General features: G+C 37.1%; 3 protein-coding genes across 3 annotated transcripts; 1 reads left to right on the forward strand and 2 right to left on the reverse strand.

The window, feature by feature from the left end:
* Positions 1-5,775: 5,775 nt before the first annotated feature.
* LOC110769768 (stearoyl-[acyl-carrier-protein] 9-desaturase, chloroplastic) lies at positions 5,776-10,038 on the reverse strand. Its single transcript, XM_021973802.2, has 3 exons — positions 9,739-10,038; positions 7,333-7,837; positions 5,776-6,763 (listed from the first exon to the last, which is right to left on the reverse strand). The coding sequence occupies exons 1-3, from the start codon at positions 9,852-9,854 to the stop codon at positions 6,203-6,205; spliced, it is 1,182 nt and encodes a 393-aa protein (XP_021829494.1). The 5' UTR covers positions 9,855-10,038; the 3' UTR covers positions 5,776-6,202.
* Positions 10,039-11,851: 1,813 nt separating this feature from the next.
* FAS1 (chromatin assembly factor-1 (FASCIATA1) (FAS1)) lies at positions 11,852-19,229 on the reverse strand. Its single transcript, XM_021973804.2, has 12 exons — positions 18,386-19,229; positions 17,872-17,971; positions 16,598-16,745; positions 16,383-16,506; positions 15,945-16,312; positions 15,539-15,859; positions 14,946-15,027; positions 14,727-14,867; positions 13,155-13,568; positions 12,788-12,925; positions 12,275-12,320; positions 11,852-12,196 (listed from the first exon to the last, which is right to left on the reverse strand). Exons 1-12 carry the CDS (start codon positions 18,860-18,862, stop codon positions 12,033-12,035), a joined length of 2,523 nt encoding a protein of 840 aa, XP_021829496.2. The 5' UTR covers positions 18,863-19,229; the 3' UTR covers positions 11,852-12,032.
* A 4,507-nt stretch (positions 19,230-23,736) lies between these two features.
* On the forward strand, positions 23,737-25,672 carry FT (PEBP (phosphatidylethanolamine-binding protein) family protein). Its single transcript, XM_021948448.2, has 4 exons — positions 23,737-24,101; positions 24,323-24,384; positions 24,724-24,764; positions 25,021-25,672. The coding sequence occupies exons 1-4, from the start codon at positions 23,904-23,906 to the stop codon at positions 25,242-25,244; spliced, it is 525 nt and encodes a 174-aa protein (XP_021804140.1). The 5' UTR covers positions 23,737-23,903; the 3' UTR covers positions 25,245-25,672.
* The last annotated feature ends 1,411 nt before the right edge of the window (positions 25,673-27,083 follow it).

A 27,083-nucleotide genomic window follows, 5' to 3' on the forward strand; every position in this document is an offset into this window, starting at 1 on the left:
TGGTTGTCCATTTGCTCCCACAAGCCGTTCATAAATTCTTGTCAATGTTGTGTTCATGGAATTGGGTTCGAATATCTCTAGTTCATCATAATCATACTCATCCTCCACAATCATGTTATGGAGGATGATGCACATCATCATAACGCTCTGAAGCACATCTTCATCAAATATACGAGTAGCCCCCTTAACAATTATCATACGAACTTAGAGGATACCAAAACACATTTCCACATCTTTCCTATAATCCTCTTAATAGGAAACAAAGTATTTTTCCTTCTCCAATTGGGGATGTAGAATTATTCTAACGAATGTCGTCCACTTCGGGTAAATTCCGTCTACTAGGTAGTACCCACCCGAGTAAATGACAGGACCCGCCCCGAATTCCTCAGAATTCGGGACGAATCCTGTGAAAGTTCCGGCATCAAACCGATGTCGGGCCCACTTACTAACACATGAGACTTTCTGCCGAAAATTTGGTAGAGTCTCCCCTGAAAATTGGACGTTTCCCAAATTCCTCAACATGTTAAAAATATATTTAAATATCCCCACAGGCAGCATGCAACAGGTACAATTAAACTATTTACAACAAAGGCCTCCGGTCTCACAAATCAAACCCTAGCACGAGCGATAACAAAGCAATCTAAGAGTTTCAATTTACAAACGAAAACGAAGTTTAACAGAGAGGAATGAATAAAAGAATCCTAAGAAAGCTCTGGATTCAGAAGTGCACGACTCGGCTCTTCCGCTCAGCTCAGTCAACTACTATCTAGGGGGGCACAAAACAGAAAAATGTGAGTGGACAAAAACAAAGTTTAGTTCATAGTTGAAACCCATATAATATAACCCCACCGTTTAGAAAACGATATCGAAAACCATATGCATTCAAAACCGATACAACCATATATATATATATATATTTAATTGGGTCAAAACCATAACGAAATCCGAACTCCCGAAATGAAACTTTATTAATCAACTCATCCAACTTTTCCTTATTATACCCAAACTAATCTCTCGAAACGCGTGCCCTTTGGCACAGTGAGCGAGGAAGTATCCTCACCGATAAATAAGAACGAATGAATAGATATATATAAGTATGACACCAACAAGTTTGTATTGAGGAAACAATCCAACCGATAGATTGTTTGACTAGTCCACGTGGAAGAATCCTCAATTGACCATGTGGCTAGGGAACGAGCCGTCCAACTGGGACTAAGCTCACCAGCATGTACAACATAATCCTCAATACTCGTACGCCTGTGACAAGTCCTACGAGCGCAGACTACCTCGCTAAGGGTCTACAAAACACCCCGTCAAGGGTGCCTGAGTTCCAACACATCCAAGGATCTCAACATTCCAAAGTTCCAAATCCGAGGAGGTACATAGGATAGTGCTTATAACACTTCAAACTGACATAACTATAATCCACTCTCTTTTCACAATCTCAAACCAACATCCCACGTACCCCACACATAACCAATCATAGATAGAAATTCTCGAAAATATTATACATCAACTCAAGATACTTGCAATATGCCAAAACCCAAATATATTTCGAAAATATATAGAAATATCATGTTCAACAATTAATAAAATAATAAACTCAATAAACCATTAAATCATCATTCATAGCTTCCCGCCTTAAAAATAATGATAGCCTTTGAAAACAATGTCCACTTACAAATAGTCCCACGCTGCTTGACCCTGAAAGGGTCCCACATGCTGCGTACGTGTGGTCGGAGCACCTATTTCAGAATATGAATATGAAATTAATATAGAACGCTTCGAACGAGAACTTTAAATTAAAATTCTAGTTTCTCGGGTTTCAATTAAGTGTACGAGGAATGAGACGTTCCTAAAGTCCAACTACGTGTTTCGGATGATGGGATAGCCTCGGAAGACGCTCAGTCAACCGGGCAGTCAAACTTTCCATAATGGGTCAACCGGGCCCACGGGACCCACGACCTCCGTTTTACGATCCGGAAGTTCCTATGAATTCAACAAGGTTCATAATACACGTCTTGCAAGTTTGTTTCGAATTGAACGGTTGGATCGCTCACGATCGCATGATCGGACGGTTATTGTTTAACGCAAACTTTAAGTTATTGAATTGGAACATCCGGGGTTCCGATTCACAATCCGCGAGTTCCTACATGATCCTAGGGATGCCTAGAGCAACATATATTGAAATGAAGTCGATCCAACGGTCTGAACATGTCGAACCCGAATAACTCCTAATATGCGATATCCGATCGACGGTCAAATGATAACCAAATTCATATCCGAGCATACCGTTGTGCTCGGGACAACATGAGAATCATTTTAGGACCAAGAGACCAGCCAAAAAGTGGCCCACGTGCCGCCCCACGCGCCGAAAATACGTGGGTGCCCAAAGCGATTTTTGGCGATCGGAAAAACCCCAAACCACCAGTCAAGACTTATACCTACATGATCAGGACATTGAGTGGAGCAAATTTTGTTCTTGGGACCAACCCCAAAAGTGGCCGGAGGTGGCCAGAATCGAGGGCCGAAACCGGCCAAAACTTTAATCGCTTAAATCCGTTTCAAAACGCAAAAATTAATCCTAAACAACCCAACTAGCAGCTAAAACACATTGAGAGGATGACAAAACATACCAAGTTCAAAGAATTTGGTTGCAAAAATTGCCCAAACAAGCGTCGGAAAATCACGAAAAATCTGACCGTATTTTGACGTTTTCCAGCGACACGAGCTGCGAATCAGGGCTGAGGAGGGGTGGGGCTGGAAGTGGGAGAAAATGCGGTCAATTTGGGTCCGATCCTGTGGCCAACTGTGGCCTATGACGGCGGTGGTGGCTCTTTGAGCCACCAGATGTTTCAAAAAAAGTCGAGGGGAGAGGTGCTGCGCGTTGGGGAGGGAGAGAGAGTGAGTTTTCAGATTTTAATAAACCCATTTTGAAAAATTTACAATTGTGCCATTGAGTTTGTTTTGATCGTAACTTCTTCGTTACAACTCCAATTCGAGCCCACTACGTGTCTACGAACTCATCTCGGTACGATCTACGTAATAGTACCAGTTATGGATTAAAAAGTGATCGAAATACCCTTACCCTCGGGGGGCAAAATTGTAATTTCAAATTTAAATTAATTAAATTAACAATTAATTTAAATTTGGGTCGGGATGTTACAGTAAATGGTATTGTTGATTTCATGCGTGATCTGAGGGGATTGACCTCTCAACACATCGTTGAACACTCGGGATTTCCCGAGCACGTTAAGGTCGTTTTGAGATCCCACAACTCCAAAAAAGGCATGTCAAACCCAGGTATCGAATAATGCAATAGCTTCTAAAATGATACTTTCTTTTGCCCCTCTTATTCCCATAATCTTCTTGCCAAGCAGTTGGGCAATTCTTCCACTACTAGCGCATGCAGTTGATGCTTCCAATCATGCCTGGGAAACCTTGAGCCTCAACTTTTTGTATAAGACTTTGGAAGTCCCTAGGAGTAGGTTTGCGGAGGTAATCCCTTGTGTATATAGTTTTGATTGTTACACAGAATTTGACCAAGCTCTCTAGTATAGTGTATTTCCCCATTCTAGCAATCTCATCCATTGGTCTGCAGATGCGCCAACAACCTCATCGTGTAAGACATTGAAAGTATAATGTGTTTTGTAAAATCTAAGAAATGAAATGATAGAAAGAATATGGATGATTGGTGTGAGTGGAAGCTGTAGTTTTATAGAGGGATTTAGAAGATAGAGATGGCACATGGTGCAATTGTAGCAACTGAAAATCTTATATGTGAATTTTTAATAAATATGGACACATGGCAACCGAAAATCTTATCCGAAATATGATATGTGAATTTTATAATAAATATTGACATGTGGCAACCAAAAATCTTATCAAAATTAATCTTTTAAGTATAAAAAATAAAATTAATTTGTTATAAATAGTAATTGCCCTTTGCCATAGCAATGGGTGGAAACTCAACAAAAAAATTGCATGGGCAGGCACAATTCATGTAAATAGTAACAACCATTTCCTCCCATTACCTTTTGTAATGGCAAATGGGTGGAAATGCTTTTAGAACACAACCACTCTAGCAAATTTAGCTTAAGCTCATGTCTACAATTTAGTATATTTAAAGAATGCTGCTATTTCCAACCCGTCTTATTTCCCCACTCACCTTATATTCAAAATTTTAAATACAAATTTAACCATTTGTAAAATGACTTCTAAGCCCCTCTGTCTCTTATTTGAGGTTTTGACACTTTTTCACTTTTTTTTTCCATGAAGAAAAAAGAAGCTTTTATTAAAGTCGAATATGAACTTTTGCATCTGTAGCCAAACAATTAAACAAGCACTCAGTGCCTACTTCATCCCACAGGTGTGACCCTTCTACTCTAGACACAAAAGAAGCCACCAAATGAGCAGCTTGGTTACATGCTCGTGGTGCATACATAAACCGCACCCTTCCCAATTGTCGGCCCAGCTCCCTAATGTCAAACACGATCCCACAGTCCTACTGAACAAAACCCCCACCAACAAAGCCTCAACCGCCACCTTCCCATTCAGTACTCCGATGAATTGAACAAAACCTCAATTTAACAATGTTAGGTCTTATAAAAATTGAAGAAAAAATTGAAGAAAAAATGATGAACCTATCAGTTACCTACCCCATTGCAGTGGCGGCAACTCCTCCGCTCCTCATCACTAGCCAACCTCCTCTATTTCTTTTTCCCATGTTTCTGATTCAACTAAATAAAATTCCACCTTGGGTTTTCTGATTCAACTAAAAAATTATTTTGGAATATTAGAAATTGTTACTTAACCACTTGGTTGTTAGGAGATGGAAAATAAGATGCATCAATTGACAATAAATTTTCATACTTTGTAGATTCAAATTGTGGGTATAGTGGCGAAGTGGTGGAGCGTGAGAAAGAGAAGACGAGAGAAGACAGGAAGAGAGAGGAAGGGATGTATTAATTAAAGGGTATTTTGGGAATAATGGTGGGTGAAAAAATAAAATCGTGTTTTTTCAAATTTACATAGTGGGTGAGAAGATAAGATGAGTAGGGAAATAGGACAAAGGTGGAAATAGCAGCACTCTATTTAAAAGATGCCTTGTTTGCGTTCTTGGAATGGGCTTCCATTTCAATTCAAGGAAATGGTCGAAAATGTCAATAACTCACTGGCACAGCCAGCCCTCTTTCTGGAGAAAAGCTTAGTTGCAATAGGGATAGCACCGTTTTGCTATCTCCGGCCAATAAAACTATGCCACGTGAAAGTGTTATCACGCATGTCATAACGTTATTGGCCTGAGATAGCAAAATAGTGTTATCCTAGTTTCATGGAAGTCTTTCTCCTCTCTCTATGCACATAATGGTTCGCTATCATATCTTGGCGGTCTAATAACTTAGGCCGCGCCTCTATTTTGAATTTTGATTGAGATTGAGAGAGATCCCGATTATATTCCAATTAATATCACATTCGCTTATCTGGGACTCACTTTAGAAACTGACTCAATTGTGGTAATCTAGTTGTGATTAGAGCTGCTTATCTTCTACTGCTTTTTGCATGCTTCTCTCTGGGGTTGGGTTTTGTTCCTAAAATTGATGATACGCAACGCATGCATACACATATAGTGATAATTGGGTCAGAATTGGAATTCTCTTTTACGACTAGCCGAAGAAATAGATGAAGCAAGCAATCAAACAAGAACAATTATGCTGGACTTCAAATATATGCAGTAAGTATCTAAATCACAAAAGCTCAAATAATAGATAGCATGAGTTGATTTTGCAAAGAGAATAATAAAACAAGGGTCTGCTTTCCGGAAAAGCATTCTTCCTTGACAAAGAAATGTTTTGACAGATAATTCCTTCCATTACTTTAGATAAGCTCACCATTCTATCAAAAGGGCAGCAGCAGGTACTCTTACAGAAACACATTTTAAAAGGAAAAAGGAAGATGCTTACTCTTTTTAGTTTCTAGGTTGAACATAAACACTTGTACGAACAGCTATAGTTCACTCGACCCAAGACCAACACAAGAAAACAGAGTATCTACAAAAGTCTTCATCACAGAGAACTTCCCAACCATCTCACACAGAGAAGGGGGCATCATAATGACAAGGCCAAAATGTAGATTGGCAAATTCTAACTATTACTCTACGAGACAAGATAAGATGGGGGCCAATGCTAACCACATGCAGCAGCACTTATACCTTTATTTCTCTACCAAAAATCCAGCTGAATGGAACAGTGGATGATTGCTTCGCCCTTCCCTGAGCCCTCTCCTCCAACCTTCTAATTCTTGGCGGCAATCCACACACGAAATCTTGTGCTCTACGTCCCTCGCCAGAAAGACCCGTCAACTTCTCTATGTTCCATCTTCCAACCAAAAACTCCAAAATATCAGCATAATCCCTAGCAGTATACACTTCAAGCCGCTGGGCAACAGCTGAGAAATGTTCGAAAAGATTATCATCTTGACCATCGTACATCAAGTGGGCTGGCATTGATATTTTTTTCTTCATCATGTCAGCTAAAGCCAAGACAGTGCCATTTGGATCAATCTCAAAGAGCTTTTCCACAATTTTTGTATAGGCAGTTTCATGGCGTTTTTCATCTGAGGCAATGGTACCACATATCTGAGCCAATTTCAGGTCCCCATGCTCTTTGGCTTGCCTGGCTGTGTTCCCATGGGAGATGAATGTTGCCCTCTCTTGAAATGAAGTATATATGAACCCAAGGTAGGGATTGTTTTCTGTTTTAGGGTCCTAAAAAGGAACAGATAATTGAAAACTAGAATCCAATAATAATCATAAAAATAACAATATAAGGAGAGAAGAGGGTGCAGCTATGTTTCAAGTGTGAATGTCATATAGCAGTGAATCAGGCAAAAACTAGACTGAAATTCCACTCTAATTGACATGCAGATGTTCTCTGAGTAACTAGAATTATGGAGATATGATCATAAAGGGAGACTTCCAGAAACAGAAATGACATGGAAAATTTAAGATCATGATGTACTTTTTAACATTATATAACTGGTTCTAGTCTTTCCTATACTTATGACCAGCTAAAAGGTCTTAAGCTTCTTAATCTGTAGTCAAGGGGAATGATGTAAAAGGAAAAAAAAAAAGGAAAAAGAGAAAAAAGAATATAACAATTACATTGCACCAGCAGTTAGCATCCTTTATGATTAATATAATTTCAAAAGCTTTCCTACAATGCCAAAATTCCTAAGTGTGGACTCAGAAAAGTATCCCAAAAATATTATTGTTCAGAAATAACCAAAATTGAAAGAAAGAAAAAAAATAAGAGAGAGAATAAAAAAAGATCTCACCATTCCTGATCCAATAAGATACTGAATTGTCTTCTCAATTTGTCTCATATCTACTCTTCCCGAGAGATAAAGATACTTGTGAAGAAGGTCACCATGCCTATTCTCTTCGGCAGTCCAGGCCCTGGTCCATACCGCCCAGGAAGTAAGGCTTGCACCAGTCTCATCCCGAACTCCATCTAAGGTATTAAGCATTGTCTGGTATGTTGGTAGGGCTTCTTCGGTGATCATATCTCCAACCAACACAACAAAATAATCATCAGGAATTTCCTTTGCTCTTTCCCTCAGCTCCTTAACTTGCTCATAGAATCCATCTGACTCAGGGAGTGGAAGAAAATCTTGTGGTTGCCAGCACTTCTCAACAGGCTTTAGGTGCACCAAGATGTTATTCTCAGCCCAACCTTCTAATGATGTGAAGATCTCAATCTGTTCAGGAGGCATTGAATGAGTCACTTGAACATGTGTCTCACGTGGAGGGCAATAAGACTTCTTCAGATTCTCGGTCTCTCTATAACAAGCAGAAAAAGAAGATCTTAAAATGGTATACTTCAAATGATAAATCTAACAACCATTACGAAAGCTTTCTAATTCCCCAAATAACATACTTCAAGTTACATTGCAATTAGATACATATTCCTATGAAACCTCATATTTCACCTATACATAATTCTATATAGGTGAGGGAGAAAACATACATATACAAGAAGCATATGAATAGATAATGAAAATAAGAAACAAGCAAAAGAATTCGAATACCAACGGGGAGAGAGGGAGAGAGAGGGAGAGAGAGAGAGAGAGAGAGAGAGAGCATTTTGCTTTTAAAAGTATGCTCATCTAATAAGACACAGGAGCAAACTTGAACAACCACCATATAGATAATAGAGAAGTCAAAGATACAGGCGGCTACCAAACTCAGAAGTAAAACCAAACGGAATAAACATAATTTGTTTCTTGCAGTTGTTACGGCTAAAATTGAAAACTTGAGAACATGACAAAGGTAGATTTCATGTATACCAATGCAAATGACAATCAAAATACCACTAACCATGTCAAAAAAAAATATGACACTTCACATTTGATAAATGAGAAACCAGGGGGAAATAAACTTGGATAATATTGCATTATATGAATAATAGACTATGATAATTAATTCGGGTGCATATGATAATTGTTTAGCAGAACTCCTGAACATAAAGATGGAGAGAGAAATAGAGTTTAAGAAATTCATACAATGAGCTGACTACCTACATTGCACCAATCCATGAAAATATATACAATTGAAAAAAAGAAAAAAAAAAGTAAAAAGTATAGTGCAAAGACTCAAACATTAAACAAACGAAAGTAGCTGTACTTAATTGGAAAAAGAGACCGAGTATCCAACTAGAGTGACAATCGTCAATCATACAAGTTAAATATCTGGGGTGGATACAATAATTACTCAAACACAGAAATAAAAAAATAATTTAAGTATTGGAGAAAATATAAAACATCAAACTGCCAGAAATGAAGGCACAGGGGACAACAGGACATCAATCTTTGTATATGAAATCTCATATTATTAAATAGTATGTTAAACAAATGAAACTAGTCCACCTACAGAACCTAGTTCCAAAAGAAAGTATAAACCCAAGAAATCAGACCTACCTCTTAACAAATGTGAGAAATAGTTACACAGCACAAGCACACCTTCAGAATTCAGATTGAAAAGAAGAAAAAGAAAATCACCGTATCACTTTCAAAATCTTACCCGCTAGATCAAATCTTACCCGCTACAGATAAAATTCAATAGGAATAAAAGCATAAAAGAATTCTCTTTAAGAAAAAGAAACTAAAATAGGATTAAAAAATAACATTTAATCATGATTGGAAGTTCTTTTGTATGTTTCCCCAGCAAGGATTGAACAGATATACATGCATGCAGTTAAAAGAAAAATCCTAATAATAATAAACAAGAAGAGACTAGCTTACAACCTGATCTCATCAAAGAAGTGCCCATGAATTATATCTACATAGAGCATCATGCAACGTGCAAAGCTAAATGAAGGGAGAGGACAGAATAAGAAAACATAATTTCAATTATGTTTCACCGATCTCAATAACCACATAACATTTCTCAAAATGTGTACAATCTGAATGAGATTTATTTAAAAAACAAACCCCAAAATTCAAAAAACACCATCAGAAAAATAAGAAACAGAAGAGTTTTTCTTTGTTTCTTTAAGAAATTAACCCCATATTCAGTTGCATTAGCATAAAAGATTTTAATTTTAAAAAAATACAGATCAACAGAATGGCTAAAAAATCATTCTTGAAGATACCAATTTGAATTTTTTGCGAAGGGACAGAGAACCCAACATGATCAGTCAAGCAAAATTTATTTAAAAAACAAAAGCAAAGAAGGAAACTCACTTAGGGGAGGAGTGAAGAGTGGAGGCCATGAAGATTTTTGGAGATCTGAGATTGTGGGACTTAGAAGGGAGGTTGTGAGATGGGAAGGTCATCATGGAATTGAGACTCAGAGCCATTTCTGCTTGATTTCTTTCTTTCTCTCTTTCTTGAATCCAAAAGAGCTTTGCAAAACTGTTGAGTTGGTTTCAGTTCAGCTTATATGACGTGTTTATTTCTTATAAAGTGGGTGTGGGAGAGAGAGGGAGAAGGCAACACGAAGAGATGAGAAAGGAACAACCGCAACCAAACGAGGAAATGTTTGGCGAGAGAGACGGAAACTTCATTATTAAAGTTGCCGTATTTCCATAAGGACCAGTCATTTCTAACCTAATTACGTTACTTGCCACTTTGAATTTGGGTCGGTTTGGTTTGGTTGTCATTTTTATTTTTGGAAAATGCTAGGCTTACCACATTTTTCATACCACATTCATACCACCTCTCTAATAGAGGTGGGCCCCATTGTATTGGTGGGCTCCACCTCTATTAGAGAGGTGGTATGAATGTGGTATGAAAAATATGGTAAGCCTAGCATTACCCTTTATTTTTTAGGCTTGTTCTTGCCGACTTGCCGAAACGCAAGCCAAATCTAGTCTTATATTCTGTAGAGTCTTATATCCAGAAAAATCTCAAATAATAATACAACATAGCAGTGCAGGAAACAAAGCCTAGAAAGAATATAGGTTGCAATTCTCCACCAAGCATGTAATTAATTAGTGTGTAAGGGGAAATCCTTGACCTGAAAACGTTTGGAGATGCGTGCTTGTAAATTCAGCTGGAATTAGGGACAGATAGATAAAACCAATGAATTAAGGTGTTGTTTTTTCCGTAAACAAAATCTGAGAGAGCCAGAAACAGCCACCACTACATTTTCATGGGTGCGGTGGGTGGGACCCAAAACAAGAAAGAAGAAGATCAAGAAATAATATTCCCACATGGATCCGTTACTTGCTGGTTGCTGCAGCATATAGATTATAGAGATATAGCCTCCAGTCCAGGTGAGGTGACTCCCCATAATGCATAATGAATAGAATGGTGAATATTCATCTCGTCTGATTCTTTGCGTTTTGTTGTCACACTCACATCTCATGTGAGATGAGATGCAATGTGATGTTTCTTTTTCTTTTTTTTTCAATTATTCTTTTCTTTTATTTATGTCTCTTTTGTAAACAAAATTATTTCAAGGAGCAAAACTGTAACAAGAAAAACGAAAGGCAAGTAAGCAGAAATTTTCATGGCGATGGACATGGATGGTTGTAGTAAATACTAAACAGTGTAAGAAGAAGGAACCAAGTTCCCCAATTAATGACATTTAAAAGGCCAACAAGTCTAGCTCAATGGAAAATGGCATTAACTTGTAGATCAAAAGTCTCGAGTTCAAATCCCCACGACATCATAATTGTGTGTGTGAGATATCCCCTCCCCTTTAATTTTGACAATCAGTCAAGCCAAACTTCAAGCTGGGAGTTGGGTGTGTGCCCCAACCCCAGACAGCCCCAGGTACCATATATGAATTACGAACAAAGGCAAAAGCAAGAGCAAAGGCAAGGACAGCCAATAAATAAACCAATCTCCTACCTGTATTTTCCTTCAGTTTTAATTGTCTAATTAGCTCTCTCAGGCGAATGTCAATTAGCTTTTATTTGTGTGCCTCATATTTCATTTGTGTTTTATGCATGTCCCGTTAAAAGTAAATGTATTTGAAGAATATTTGGTGAATAAGAGCAGTTTTGAATAATTTCAACCATGATTACTTTATATATATATATATATATAACTATGGACAAAATCCTGAACGTTTATTGTCAAAGCTTTTCCACCAATAACGTACCCATATTATATAGTGACTCAAGATACTTTCCCAAAAGCCAAAAGCCAAAAGCCAATTTACGTTGAAAAGTCACGTGTAGATGTTTATTTCAACAACTAATTGCTGCTCTTTAATAAGGGCATACTTTGTATCCAAAAACACACAAGAAAAGGACATTGTTTGATTATTGATAGTCAGTCTGTCAGTCTCAGTCTTTGTAATCGTAAAATGATTAGTTAGATATCAAGCAAGCAGCAGACGTAGAGATTCCTAGCCTATTGAATCTGTTTTACTTTCTGAAACAAAAAAAGAGTTTACACCAAACCTCTATGGGATTTGGATTGGGACAATCTGGGTATCTGCAGCGGATTACATGCTATGCTATTGACCGAAAAATCAGCCCATACATCCATTCCATATATTACAAAAAGAAAAAACAAAACGCAATCTACGGGCGTCCATATGTGCAACTCTGCTGCCCTTGTCCATAACAACCTGGCTTCACAGCTGGCTGAGGTGAGTTTTCATTAGGATTGAAACTTTTACCAGTAGGCGGCAAGCACCTTTTCGAGAAAAATGCAGCAATACTCTTGGTCTGCCCAGCTCTCTTTTCTGTTGATCACAAAGGAATATTAGTCTTAAATAACCAGATTCATTATGGTAATTTGAGGATGGTCAGGTCAAACATACCTGGAGATATTGACAAGCCAACTTTTTCCAAAATTTCTTTCTTCACCTACATTACAAGATGAACATGTATTAAGCAAACCACAACTTTCTACAAACATAGATTACTGTATGTTGTATATCCATTCATCAGCCAAAGCAACTCAATTACTACTAACCTTACCAGTTAGCTTACCACCATAGTAACTAAATTTTATAAACTAAGCAAAAAAGATAAGTATCTACATGAACCCCTTTTTTAAGACACGACACTAGCGAATGTGCTTGTTCTGGGCCTAAGCTCAACACAATAGAGCACCAGAGGGCACAGACACATAACAATTCCATAAACAATTGTGCCTAATTGAAATATCACGCAGATGGCAGCACAAACCATTTTACATCTCTACTCCTGAGTGACCAAACTCGGAGATTTCAAATATTCAAGACTTAGAGTGTGTGTGTGTGTGTGTGTGTGTGCTGGGGAGAGTGGGGCGGTGGGGGAAATGGCAATTAACCAAGTTATGAGTCAATAACCTGCCAACGGTTATCTGCAAAATCTGATATCTCACGCACTTTATTCCTTAACTGAGACTTCGACATATCTGGGAACTTTTTCTGCAAAGTTTGTAACACTTTATTGATGCCCTGTGAGCATGACTGAATGGCAGACACCTGAAAATTGCAAGATTATAATATTCTTAGCAACCAACTATTGACACTGTCAACAAGAAAGAAATTCAAAGCAAAGCAAAATATTTATGAAGCTAACGCTCTCCCTATTTATAGTTCATACTATCAATAAGTTTAAATTGGATGCAGTACTAATGAAACAGCTCATGTAAAATTGAAACCTCACACAAAGGTTTCTGATTCAAGATGTAGAAAGAAATACACTACTTACTATTGTAGGCAAATCCGATTCTGGTATAACAGTCACAGAGGAGATTGATTTAACACAGGGCGTGCCATTTGAAAGGCAAACTTCTTGGTCTTCTTCTGATATGCCATCAACTGATATCTCCACAGGTGAACTGCCAGGAAATACGTGCATACTAAGAGCTTGCAAGCACATCTGTTCGAGCTTAAGAATACCATTAAGATCTTCAGCTGTTAGCAAAGAGACCTTCTCATGCATCAAATTTGATATAATTAAAGGCTGATTTTTCTGAAGAGAGCGTTCTGTCAAATTTCCTAAATATTTTTGCTGTCGAAGCAAAATAGAGAATTTCTCGCTCTCTAAATCTTGCTTAAAACTAGGTGAGATTCTGGTCTCCTCATATGTTATATCAGTTTCCATCCTGTCAACTTGTACTCCCTGCATGCATAAAAAAGGGTAAGTTTCATAAATAGGTACTTCAACTTTTTGATTACATGGTGATCATTTCAGCCAAATCGTTAACGATGTGTTCATCTATTTATTTTATCAAACATAGATGCCTCAGTGGTTTCCGGCCGGGCTGATTTTTATCAACAATATCCTTAAATGGACTTTAAAAAATAGACAGTTCGGATAATCAATTTATAAGTAGAGTGGGACCCACAAATAGTATTACATGAGGAACCATCGACTCAAACCCACTGTACATATATTATATTACAGTAACCAGTTAAGGTATTTCCAAGCTATGGAATAAACTTGCCCCAAAAAGCGTTTTACATGGGGCATTCTCTGAAAGTAAAGGAACAGCTCAAACGTTTCAATTAAGACCTTTTTAGACCAATACACATGAATCTCTTTTCGAGGGACTGAAACATAAATGAATCCACGTCAGCTAAAATTAGAATTTTTTTTATTAATCATGAGTTTTCAGGTTTTCAGGTCTTCAGGACTTCTAGCAAGAATTTGATTTTCAAATAACATCACACGAGGGAGAGTTGAAACAATTAATTTTAGTTGTACATGTAGTTCAACAATTTGACAAGAGTACTTTGCAAATGGCTCAAGACAATACAAGCACAAGTCTTACACAAGTCAGCTAGGATAAGTAAAAAGAAGTTTAAGGAATGTAGGCACCTAATAAAATATTTTTGCAAAGTAAATCATTCACATTATACTCACCAATTGCACCTGTAAATGACTAGAAGGAAATGAAGATGTGAATGACTTAGATATCTCCGTACAATACTAGTTGAGTACAACTAGATGAGAATTATGAGCATTTCGATACTACGGAAGTCTGAAAATTATGTAACTAAATGAAAACTCATCCATGAAACTGAAATACAACTATAAACCACTCTTTACCTTTTATTCTGTGAATGGGAATGGACAAGATTTCACTCATTAATAACAAGTAGAACAATTTAGAGTGGAAAATGTTATGCCTAAAGAGTCACTCCATGGCATTAGTTTTTACAATGGCCTACACACATAGCACACCAACCAAATTTGTGGACATACTCAATGACCATCCAAAACATTATCACAAGGGTAAAAAGTAACTTCGCAACTTCAATCATCAAAATTACTGACCTCGTTTTCTGAGAGATACCCATCAGGTACAAAAAAGCCATCTTCACTTTCATCTTCATCATCAGCTTTTGAACACCCCTCTTCTAAGCTTTCCTCTGCATCGTCTTTATCACAATCAGACAGGCTTTCACCAGGATCCTCCTGGATAATGACACAGTCATTACTGACAATTATCGCCTACATATCAACTACATGGTATGAAAAAGAGTCACATATTACCTCTTCCCACTCCTCATCACTATCCACATCATAATCCAAGTCCGGGTCCTTCCTAAAAGGGTGACAGGGTCGAACAACATGACTGAAAACCACATTATAACAAAAATAATCAGTCTAATATTTCCGCCGCAAGTAGCTGAGCCTTCCAGGGGCTAGGCAACCAGGGAAAAAAACCTTTCTATACTAAAACATAACACAAAGTGTTATGAGTTAATTCCACTATTGCATAAAAACACAACAGAAAATTCCCATTCACAACAATATGCATTGTGTAAATTTAGATCCAAATAGACAAACAAAAAACATGTAAAGCACTCAAATGCTTTACTTTCTTGCTCCCCTTTTACTGTTGTAACATAGCTACCAGATATTATAAACAAACATGGCATGTTTCCAACCAATTACTTGGCAATTGACAAATGATATGTTGCTTTCTCAAACTTCAAGCAGTCATCCAAGTTGACTGATCAAATAGTGGACTCTTTGTGGGTGCCTATTTTAGACCCTCTCCTTTCAGACACAATTTGGGCTTAATATATCTCACTTAAGTCTCACTCTCCCATAACTAAAATTCATGGAAGAGATGAACTCACCTTTTCTTAGGCCATATACCATAGAATGCAGGTCTACAGCTCTTATCAAATTGTAGCAACTGCTTTCCCCGTTTGCACTTTTTAACATCAGTAAGAGAAAAATCTGTATTAGCCTGACATGATTTATCATCGGAAACATGTTCTCTCCATCTATCTACAAGTTTCTCTGTGCTTAAATCATCACCATGAACTAGTCCTTTACTGGTTGTGAGCTTAAGTTCCTTAAATAGTTCAGTCTTAGGCTTCTGACGTATGCCCCAGTGTTGGTTTCTGTTTGACCGAATATAATGGCCTAAGTGGCGCCAGGAAGACATGTGCAACCTGCAATGTACAAAGAAATTATCATTATAAATTGAAAAGAATGCATCTTTAATGGTTATATGGTTTGAACATTAATGATGCCAACCTGCGGATATCCTCAGCAATAATCTCCTCATTAGATGAAAGAGTATGATCCATTGACTGGGTGACTAGGTCAGGCATATTTTCACTGTTTTTACTCAACAAATCAGACATAATTGCTTTAGTTGGAAATTGGTCACTCTCGCATGCCATGATGGTTTTGCTTCTTTTGACAAAACGTTCCATGATTGAAGCTTGCTTTTTAATGGATAGTTGCTTTTTCAACTCAGCTTCTTCCTTTTCTCGACGGCGTTGTTCTTTTTCAGCATCTTCTTGCTGCTTCCTCTGCAGTTTCCTCATTTCAGACTCTTCTTTTTCACGACGCTTTTCATCTTTTTCTGACTCTCCTTGAAGCCGCTTTAGCTCCTTCTCCTGAAATACTTCTACAGTTAATCCTGACAAGAAAACTAGGAAGCCCGGAGGGTGTCAACAAATAACTTACACTTAACCATTCTTCCTTTTGACGCTCACGTTCCAATCTTTTTTTCTCTTTCTCAGACACTCGTTTATCTCTCTCCATTTGTTTGATTAATAATTTCTCTTCTCTTTTAGCCTCTTTCTTTGCCCTATGACAAAGGTCAAACAAAAAAAAACCTTATTAGGAAATCAAATGAAAATTTGATATACTCTTTAATCATACTCACTGAATATACATACATGTCTGCGCCATTTTTCACTGATAAGCGATCCATTAATGAGCGGATCTTTGCCTCGCACAGTGCTTTATCAAGCTGTTCGGATGCCTTCATCAGGTCATGTATGTAATTTTGATCGCTCTCTGGCTTTTGTAATGCCATTGCCATTGCTAGCACAAACATAAATGTCAGTAACCACCTCACAATCCAAAACTAAACGAATGTAATGAAGATGACAGTGTAGTATTTAAAGGTGCAGAATGTTCAAGTCAGGATCATGGACACCACTAAACTAACTTATATTTCTTTTCATAGTCAAATGAAAATGAATTAGATAAAACTTACATCAATGAGCCAAATTTATGTGTACAGTGGATAAACTAACAAGACACTAAATGCGGGCTCTAAAACTTAAAGAAACATAGTCAAAAGGTATAAAAGATTTGTCACATCAGCATACAAGAGAATAGGACTCCAGTTTGCACCACCTTTAATTACTCCACACTCTCAGCCATTCACTCGGACCTTGGAAACATTGAACAACCTTTTCTCCAACATAAAGAGACTTTTTTTGTACCAAGGCATGTCACTACCCAAAAAAGATCAAAGAAATCGAATATAAGTTACAAAGATAATCTGTAACAATGTGGCACCACCCTTCCCAAAGAAGCATTTTGGAATTTCTGATTGTTGATTGGAAACATCAATCTAGTGCAAACAAGTCACTTCCTGTCTTTATTCTTCAATTTCTATGCATCGTTCGCTTTTCTACATTTACATTAATCAGCTTAGAGTAAATGAAAGGCTAGCCAACCCCTTTTCTTATTTCTGCTTCAAGAGGTGTTTATGCATGGCTAGTCACATCAAAACTAGTAAGCATTGAGTTAGTACATCAATGCTCCCTAGATACATCATGTGCATTTGACAAAGCATAATATGATTTTTCTCTTGGTATACAGTCTCAGGGAGCCTTCAAATTACAAAAAAAAGGGACAAGGAAATCAACTAGATTGCATTCTTCTGTTTCAGCCAAACAGCAGTAACATGTTACAAGGTTTTTAAGGATAGAGGTAAATATTTTGGTGTATTGACTAAGAATGATGCGGAAGGCAATATTTATGTTGACTATCAGAATTAAGGTGAAACCCATCTGGCATGTGATGACAAGACAACTATCATGTGATTCAATTATAACACAAGTAAAAAAGACAAACAAATCCATAGAATTATTGCTCATCATTATGTAATGCACAAGACACCCAAAACCAGTCATTTAATTAAGGAATCAATATGTACCAGAAACTGCAGTAATCCTCTCATGGATCTTTCTTCGACAAGTGCGCCTAATATTCAACACTCCGCGCACAGGTGCTGGCATCAACTTTACATCCCTTGTCTATACAATAGGTAAGAAAAGATAAAAACTTAAAATACCAAAGATAAAGTAAATAGTATGCCCAACAAAATATGTAAGCAAGAAAATGGTAAACACTCAACATATCAGAAAAAGAAAAAGAAATGTGGGTAAAAAAAAAAAGCCTTTTAACACACATCGGTATTCCCTCCCAGCGCCAAATTAAATAAGCCCACAATAGAACTGCAATTAGATGAAGACCTATACATACAAAAGAAGCACAATAATATAAACAAAATTAACCAAAACATAAAGTAACAAGCAAGGTTCACAAATCTATCAACAATTCAGGAAGCCACATAAATTGAACATACTCAGTTATCAAAAAACCAAAACCAACACAAATGGGTACAAATTGAACATTCATAAAAATTCAATAGTAAAAAGAACCATCACCTCCCAACACCAAAGACACGACTCGGACTCGTCCTCCAAAACATCAGCATCAACATTCGGCACACCGTACATCACTCTTTGTCCAACAAAGAGCACAATGCTCTTCACATAGGCCAAAGTCACATTCCCAAAAGCCTCATTTCCGTTCTTGACCTTCTCGAAAACCTCCTCAACAAGCTTCGACAATGGCAGCCCACTCTCTTCGATCAAAGCCCCAATGACCGAATTCATATTGTTACCAAATTGCTTCACATCTAAATCGACTCTCTGACCCGTCACTTCCTTGTAGAACCCAAACAACCCATCAAGCTGTTTGCGAAAAGATTCAATCTGAACCTCTTTTGCCTCAAGTCCCAAACATTCTGGGCTCAGGCTAGCCCTCTTTCGCTTCTGGGTCTTCCTCACTCGATCTTGGTCGTTGGATTTCCGGCCTCTTGGGTTATCTCCGCCGTCAATTGCCACCACTTCACACATCATTTTCAAACTCTAGGGCTAGAAAAGTCCGATTCACTCAAACACATATGAAAATTCACAGATCAAAAGCCCGAACTCCTAGATAATCTGAACCAGACGGAAAAACGACGCTGCTTGGGTCCAATGGATTGGGGATTAAGAAGAAAACGAATAGGACAAGTGAACAGCTGAGTATTTCAGAAACCCTAATGAGAGAAAGAATGGCTTTTCCAAATATCTTCACCGTCTTTTCTTCTTTTAACTTTTTAAACAAAGAAATTCTTGGAGATACTGAAAAGATGGGTGGGAGTTGTAGAGACAGAGCGGCAACCAGATATATGAAGTAACAATTTTTCCAACAGCTATGAATAATTTTGAAGACGAAACAAATTTATTTATTTTTTCTGTTTTCTATAAATAATTAATAAAATGGTCTTGGAGAATAATATTACCAAAAGGGTTGCCATACTTTTATTTTTCCCGCCAAAAAGGTTTGCCTCCAAAATTGCGAAAATAACGCTTTTTATGATTTTCGTTTTTCGCGCCACTGGTGTTCGTTTGCGCGGGACACCGGAAAATGAGACACGTGGGGGACGCATGGCATTTGCCAGTACTCGTGGCGCCGGAGGAAAATAGTATAATTAAATTCCATGCAGAACAATTTAGAAACATGGTTAACAATTTTGCCACAAAATAATTAAAATTAAATATTTATTTTTGTTTTTTTTCGAAAATGTGTCTTTTTTTATAGTAATTCTCCCTTTATTACTCGAAAGTAAACTGGTTTTGTAGGATGTCAAAGACTAATAAGAAAGAGAACAGCAAGAAACAGGGAGAGATTTTATTTTATTTTTTTAAATCTTATGTTCAAAATGTCTGCCAACATAAGAACTGACCTCTTTCATTACTTTTGCTTTTAATAAGTGATAGTGAAGATTCAAATATTCTAAGTTGGATCCCTTAGGCCATCTTCGGTAGTGTAGTGGTGGGCTAAATACAGTCAACCCATAAAATTTAGTCCATTATTTATAGTTTTTTAAGGAATAGTATTGGGCTATATTTTTATTGTCTCGAGCAGTGCATGACTAAATCATGACTAAATATTTTATTAATTTTTAGTATATGATTTAAATATATTGGTTAATTTAATTAAAGTACTATTTATACCCTATTCAAAATACATTTTAGAATGGAGTCACCATTTTGGCCAACACTTTACCCCTTACGGGCCGACCCGGTGTGAGCGGGAATTAGTCTGGGTTGTGGTTAAGACTTAAAGGTGTTACCCATAGTTGGGGCCCATCCAAGACCACGTCGTGGTTCAAACCTAAAAAAAAATACATTTTAGATGAGGGGACTTTTTTTTGTATGAAAAGAGGAAGGATAATAGGTAAATGATGAAAAAATTGTGGGAAATTCTATAGAAGGTTGAAAAGAGTAAGGATAGTATGTAAAATGAAAGATGAAAAGAACGTTGGAAATTATGTAGAAATGAGGTTGGTATTTATAGAAAATGAAAAAGGATTTGTTTAGATTATATATATATATATATAAAATACCAATTTTTTGGATTTTTTTGGAAAATAATAATAATGGCTAGCTGACGTCAACCGACCTTAAATAGCCCACCCATAAATCAAGCCAAGTTTGGGCCAACAGTTTGCCTCCTTGGTATGGTGATTAGATTTGGCCCAATGACATGGCATGTTTAGCTCATTTGCTGAAGAGGACTTTTGGATGTGAAATTGCTAAATTTGTGGGTGTAGCCCACTGCTTAGGCCATTTCCAACTTTAACGAGCTAAGCGTTTGGTTTTCAGCCTAAAAACGTTCTCCGACCCATGTATTGCGTGGCCCTATATATTGTCTACTGGATTGCATGGACTGGTGAACTCCACGGAGAGAAGAAAAGTAGCCCACATGAACAAGTGAATAAAGAGGGCCCCGTCTAACACAAGCACTGGGATCGACCAACGCTAGTGCGCTTCGCGTGGCAAGATCAGGCGAAGTAGTCGTTATCCAACGACCACATTTCACGACACTTTTTGTTTTTTTGTTTTTGTTTTCATTCAAACCCAATGTTGTTTTCATTTTAAGTGAAATTATATTATATTTTGAATGCTGAATTTTTTTAGGGTAAAATATTTATAAAATTAAATCACGAATATTTAAACAAAAATAATGTAAAGATAAATTAACGAAAGAACAAAATTATGGGTTCACCATTCTTGAACAATTTAATAAAGTTACAAACTCAAATTATAAGTGTGCATGGCTGGAGGAAAAAACTAGTTGAGTCCGAAAAATATATGAATAATTGTATTTTGGAGGGTGGAATTTTGAGTTTAGCCCAAACGTGGTTGGAGATGGTCTTGTAGTTTCTTGAAGATAAACACCACTAAAAGTCGGTTTGTTTAACAAAATAAATTTATTGGGAATAAAACTCTCATGTCTAATATGAGAGGATATTAATAGGAGATGTTCACTCATGTGTTTAGCAACCCTGAAAAATGTCATTTTATCTAATTCCCTTGTTTGGTTTATGTAGTATTAGAAATGAATACTTGTTCAATTTTCCAATATTACCCTTCATTTTGTTAAAGTTATTAATGAAAAGTGGTATTTGAATAAGGGTAAGTTAGTACAAGAGAAAGTGCATTACATTCCTTCATAGGTATATATATGAGAAAAAGAAGAAGTAGTAGGCTGGAAATGGCATACCAAAATGGAACTGAGAGAGCCCAAAAATGAGAATGGTAATATATTCATGAATTGAAGATCAGGTACTGTGCTGTGCTGGACCTTGAAAAAGGGTGGTTGGCACACCTCGATGGCTTTTCACTTATCTTTTGTAAGTGGACTGGACTCTGGTGGTGTTTGTGTGTCCGCCTCAATGAAAAAGAAGATGGTATTTACGTGCGAATGTTTTATAATTATATATGTGGAATTTGATTGGCAAGAAGACGCGGGACAAAACTTACAAGAGATAAAAAAAAAAACACAACAAGTGGGTCTGCTTGCTTTATGTGTGTGATGGATAGGTTTAGAGAGGCGGAGGAGGAGAATGGAGTTGTGGTTTGGCCACAAAGCGAATCATTTCCTTATTTGGAAGGTTCTCTGGTGACCAATACTTTATGTATCTCGAGAAATCGAAGTATATATATTGATGGGCGACAATTGCTGAACATCCAATCCAAATTGATTCTGTATCCCTTTGTTCCTTTGTTTTTTGGCTACGCACGCAGTCTTTGTCCAGCTTTGATTCACTCACTTGTTCTTTTTTTTATTTATATAAAAATAAAATTGATCGGTTGGAACTGGGAAGAAGAATAATGAAATCATGAAATGATCCCAATTCCCTCGATCGAGGGCTTTCATCAACTACTAGTACTAGTACCTAAAAAAGAGTCGGGCTAAGGCCCTCTCTTGCTCATCAGTCAATTCTTGTATCTATTTATCTCTCTTTTTCTTGTGTTTGTGCGGCCTCATCCTCTCACTCTCACACCCAAAAAAGTAACAAGCGCACACCACAATGTCAAAATATGCAAGGAAGGCCCTTTGCTCATTGCTTCCTCTCAATCACAATAAAATTAATTTCTTTAAGTAAAGCATATATATATCTGGAAGGAATGAAGTCATATATACAATAACTATACGTAGGTAAGACCAATAGAAGTCCGTACAAGGGCTATATAATCAGTTGAGAAAGGACGAAAGAAAAAAAAGAAGAAGAAAAAAAGTAATGAAAATATCTGCCATATAGCTCGATCATCGTGAACTTTTGACCTGTCCAAATGAGCACGGCACTAGATGGAGACGGATCGTTGGGTCTAACACTCTAAGGAGAGAGATTTCGGCAGTTGATAATAATAATATATGTACGTTCTTATATTTAGCAGATGAGATCAGAGACAGACAGGACAACCGATATGTATAGTGGGGAATGGGAATGGGAAGTGCATGCGTAGGTACTAGGTCCCCTGAAGATATCAGTATTTAGGTGCATGCGTGGTTTGCTGCTGCTCATGATGTATATATCTGACTGACTCATCACTGCTCACACCTACTGACGATATATATATAAACCAGTGACATGATATGATATGATGATACGATGAATATATAGTTTATGAGTTGGCAGTGTGCAGTGAATCCTACAGTTTTGAGTTCATGAGCTACACAGCCTACAGTTTTGAGTTCATCGTCAACTATTTCGAATCTCATAATCATCTATGTCCACACTCAAAATTAACCACATTCTTGCGATTCTTCTAAACCCTTCGGTTCAGTTCATCACATCCACACACGTACTCATTCCAGACTAGCAACTTTGTTTAAATCCCACCAAGATTCCCTGAGAAAGCGATCTGCCACTGCCTCGCCTATGCCACACAACCCAATAACAAAACTTACGCTTTAATTTGCATTTATGTTTGTTTTTCTTTCTCTTTTTATCCGCTCACACCATCACATTATCTCCAAATGTAAGAATAATTATTATTCTTAACTAATTCAGTTACAAGTCTCTAATCACTGACTATTTCATATATTTAATGAAAAAAAGAATTTGAATAATTTGAGATTGCCAGGTAGCTAGAATTTTCTTCTGGAGGGAAAGAGCAGATTTTGACAACATGTACGATGATGGGGGAGCTTTTTGGACCGACACCGCATAAACTGATGAATGGGAGAATAAAGAGTGGTGGTCCACTACTTGACTTTACAGGTTTATGAAAGAGAGGAACTTAGTAAGAATCAAAAGAAAATAAAAATATCTCAAGAGCAAAAGGCAAAAGCGGTCCACGGAGCAATCAGAATATCTTTTTAAGTTACTGGTTACACAAGAAGAAAAACAAAATGCGCAGCGCAGCATGCAACAGAATATAAATAGCCAATGGCCCTCTCGAATTGGATCACCAAACCAAATCGATCTTCTCAATATCCAATCCAACTAGTTATTTGGATACTTTGTGTTTGAGTTTGAGTTTGAGTGTTTGAGCTTCGTATATATATATATATATATATATTTATTCGTCAAAATATATAAAAAGAAAGAAAAGGAAGAAAATGCCTAGGGACAGGGACCCGCTTGTTGTTGGAAGAGTGGTAGGTGATGTTTTAGACCCGTTTACAAGGTCTGTTTCTCTCAGGGTCACTTACGGTATGAAGGAGGTTAACAATGGTTGCGAGCTCAAACCTTCCCAAGTTGTCCACCAACCTAGAGTTGATACTGGTGGGGATGATCTTAGGACTTTCTACACTCTGGTAAGTAAAGTAATATACTATTACTACTTTATTAATCTACTTTCTTCCATTCCATCTCATCTTTTGCATATATAATATATTTGCATGCTTCTCGACTCCCCCCCATCTTATTTTGCATAATTAAGTCCATACGTACGGGGTCAATCCATCCTCTTGCTTGCATGTTTTTTATTTATTTATCAACTCTCCAGTACATATGATACATTAATTCATTGTTGCAGGTCATGGTGGATCCTGATGCACCTAGCCCAAGTGACCCCAACCTAAAGGAATATTTGCATTGGTGTGTATTATTTGTCGCTTCTCTCTCCCAAGGAATAAAGACATCTCTCTCTCTCTCTCTCTTTCTTTCTCCCTCTTTTCCATAGAAATTTGTCATATTCCCTCCCTATAGATTGACTATATCTTCCCCTTTTGGCTTAAGCAATTTGCCATCAAAGTTGAGGTTTCCAGCTCAAATCTTCATGCCTTTTCCAACCAAATATATATTGGGGAAAGAGTATATATAGACGAAGAAGGATTTGCTTAGGAAAAAGAAGAACGTTCATTCATTTATTCCTGGTTGTTTTCGGAATATCAGTTAAATGTTGGTCTTATACTTCTGATTGTGCCAACTTTTCAGGCTGGTTACGGATATTCCAGCAACAACTGCGGCAAGCTTTGGTGAGTAGTTTCTATTATATTATAGTTATGGTAAATCTAGCATTTTCTTTCTAGTTATTGGGGTTTGGGACCATATAAGTTGGAGCTTCTACATTCCTCCCAATAGTAGTGTGACATGTGTGCATAAAATTTTCAAAGAAATGTCCAATTGGGCTCGCTAGTCTACAAAAGGCTTAATTAATTAACATTTGATTATATTTTTGGATGCATGACCAATTTATAATGAAACCCCATATACGTACATTTATTGATGTAGGGCAAGAGATTGTGTGTTATGAAAGCCCACGGCCAACGGTGGGGATTCATCGCTTTGTTTTGGTGTTGTTTCGGCAATTGGGTAGGCAAACAGTGTATGCTCCGGGATGGCGCCAGAACTTTAATACAAGAGACTTTGCGGAGCTTTACAATCTTGGATTACCGGTAGCTGCCGTCTATTTTAATTGTCAAAGAGAAAGCGGCTCCGGAGGAAGGAGAAGATAATTAAGTTTGATATTATTAAGCGTGTGATACGTGTAATATTATTAAAGAAGCTAGTTAATCTATATATAATGTGGAAACTAATAATAATAATAATTTAGCTAGCTAGTGGTAATCAATCTCCTACTAGCTAGCTAGTACATGCCATGGCACTAAGGCACTAGGGCACTAGGGCACTAGGGCACTAGGCCACCAGGACACCAGGGCACCAGGGCACAGCATGTTGTATGCTTGTTTGAGACTACATCTTCGTACGAACTCCACTTTCCAATTAACAAGACTAGCTATATATAATTAAGTAAATGTCAAAGTTCTCTTCTTCGGTCTAATTAAGGGGATGTCGACTCGTTATAGTTATACATATATACAAAGTGTGGGGTGTAATTGTAGATCAAATATTCATAATATATTATATTTATTATAGAGATCAATTCAATTCTCGAATGATGAATGATTATGTACTTTCCATTCCATGCATGTAACATGTTGTCGTCTAGTGCTACTCAGATGACATCGCGGTCAGCTCAGGTATCATTTGTGCCAAATTCTGCACTATAATTCCCACTAATTCTCACATCCCTCGAGTTTGACTAACACCAACAAAATAAATTGTTTTTTTTTTTTTTTTGTCATACCTTGAGTTTGCCTAATAATAAATACACGCAATTACGAATCTCGCAAATTATTAGACAATAAATATATGTTTTTCAGTATGTCATTCCGTACAGTTCACCTACTACTCCATATGAGTCCAATTTTCCTGTTATCAAAACTCTTGTTCCCCCATGTTTCTTCCTTAATTTTGTGAGTGATATGTGGCACACAACTTAACACTCATTTAACTATGTTAATTGTTATTCGTATTAAAAAAAAATAGTAGAATATTAAAATTAAAATAATTTTATTCACAAGCACAGTCCCTTCGTCTTCTTCGCCACACACCCTGCGATGCAACAGATCCAGATCCATACATGCCTTCACTTATTGTGGTCCCTTTATTTCAACACACACACCCTCCCTTTCTCCTCTCTCTCTCTCTTCGCACTGCCGCACTAGATCCAGAACCCACATGTCCTCTGCCTTGACGATGCTGGCAAGCTTCATCGCGAGTACGACATTCCCGCGGCTACCCGTCACGACCTTGAATTTCCCATGGTTGCTTCCTCCAAGGAAGAACAATCCATAAGGTTGATGGAGGATCTGAGTCAAAGAAGATAAATATGTTCTGTTGGGCTAGAAATTTGATGAGAAATAAGAGGAAAGAGAGCCTTAGCTAGGTTGTGGAGGATAGGGGGTTGCCATACGTTGGTGGCCGTGCGCTGAGTGGTTGTTGAAGATCGATGGGAGGGTACTGGGATTTTATTATTTTACTTCAATTTATTTTGTTAAACATGTATTTTAATATATTTTTAATTTTTTTTAAAGACCTAAAGAGTTAACAGAGTGAAATCAATGTTAAGTTTTGTGCCACATATCACAAAACTAAGAAGGAAACAAGGGGGTGCAGGATTTTGGTAACAGAAAAATTGGACTCCTGTCTATATATGTTGTAAAAGAATCCATACAAAATAAATAAACTATAACTATATATAATATATATTAATTAATGCACCTTTTGGCTGGAGTTCTTCCGATATAGACCCTTACAACTACTATATCCTAGTTATATACCAACTTATTTTTAAAATTTTTACTGAAAACTCAAATTTAAAATAGGTTTCTATGTGAGATAGATTTGTCATAGTATTATTAACTAAATTACATTATATGCCACCTACCTTCATATTTTATTTATAATTTATTTTCAAGCATGTCATGAACTACATTAATTATAATTAATAC

Source organism: Prunus avium, chromosome 6 (assembly GCF_965620075.1).
Source record: "Prunus avium chromosome 6, drPruAviu1.hap1.1, whole genome shotgun sequence".
Classification (NCBI taxonomy): domain Eukaryota; kingdom Viridiplantae; phylum Streptophyta; class Magnoliopsida; order Rosales; family Rosaceae; genus Prunus; species Prunus avium.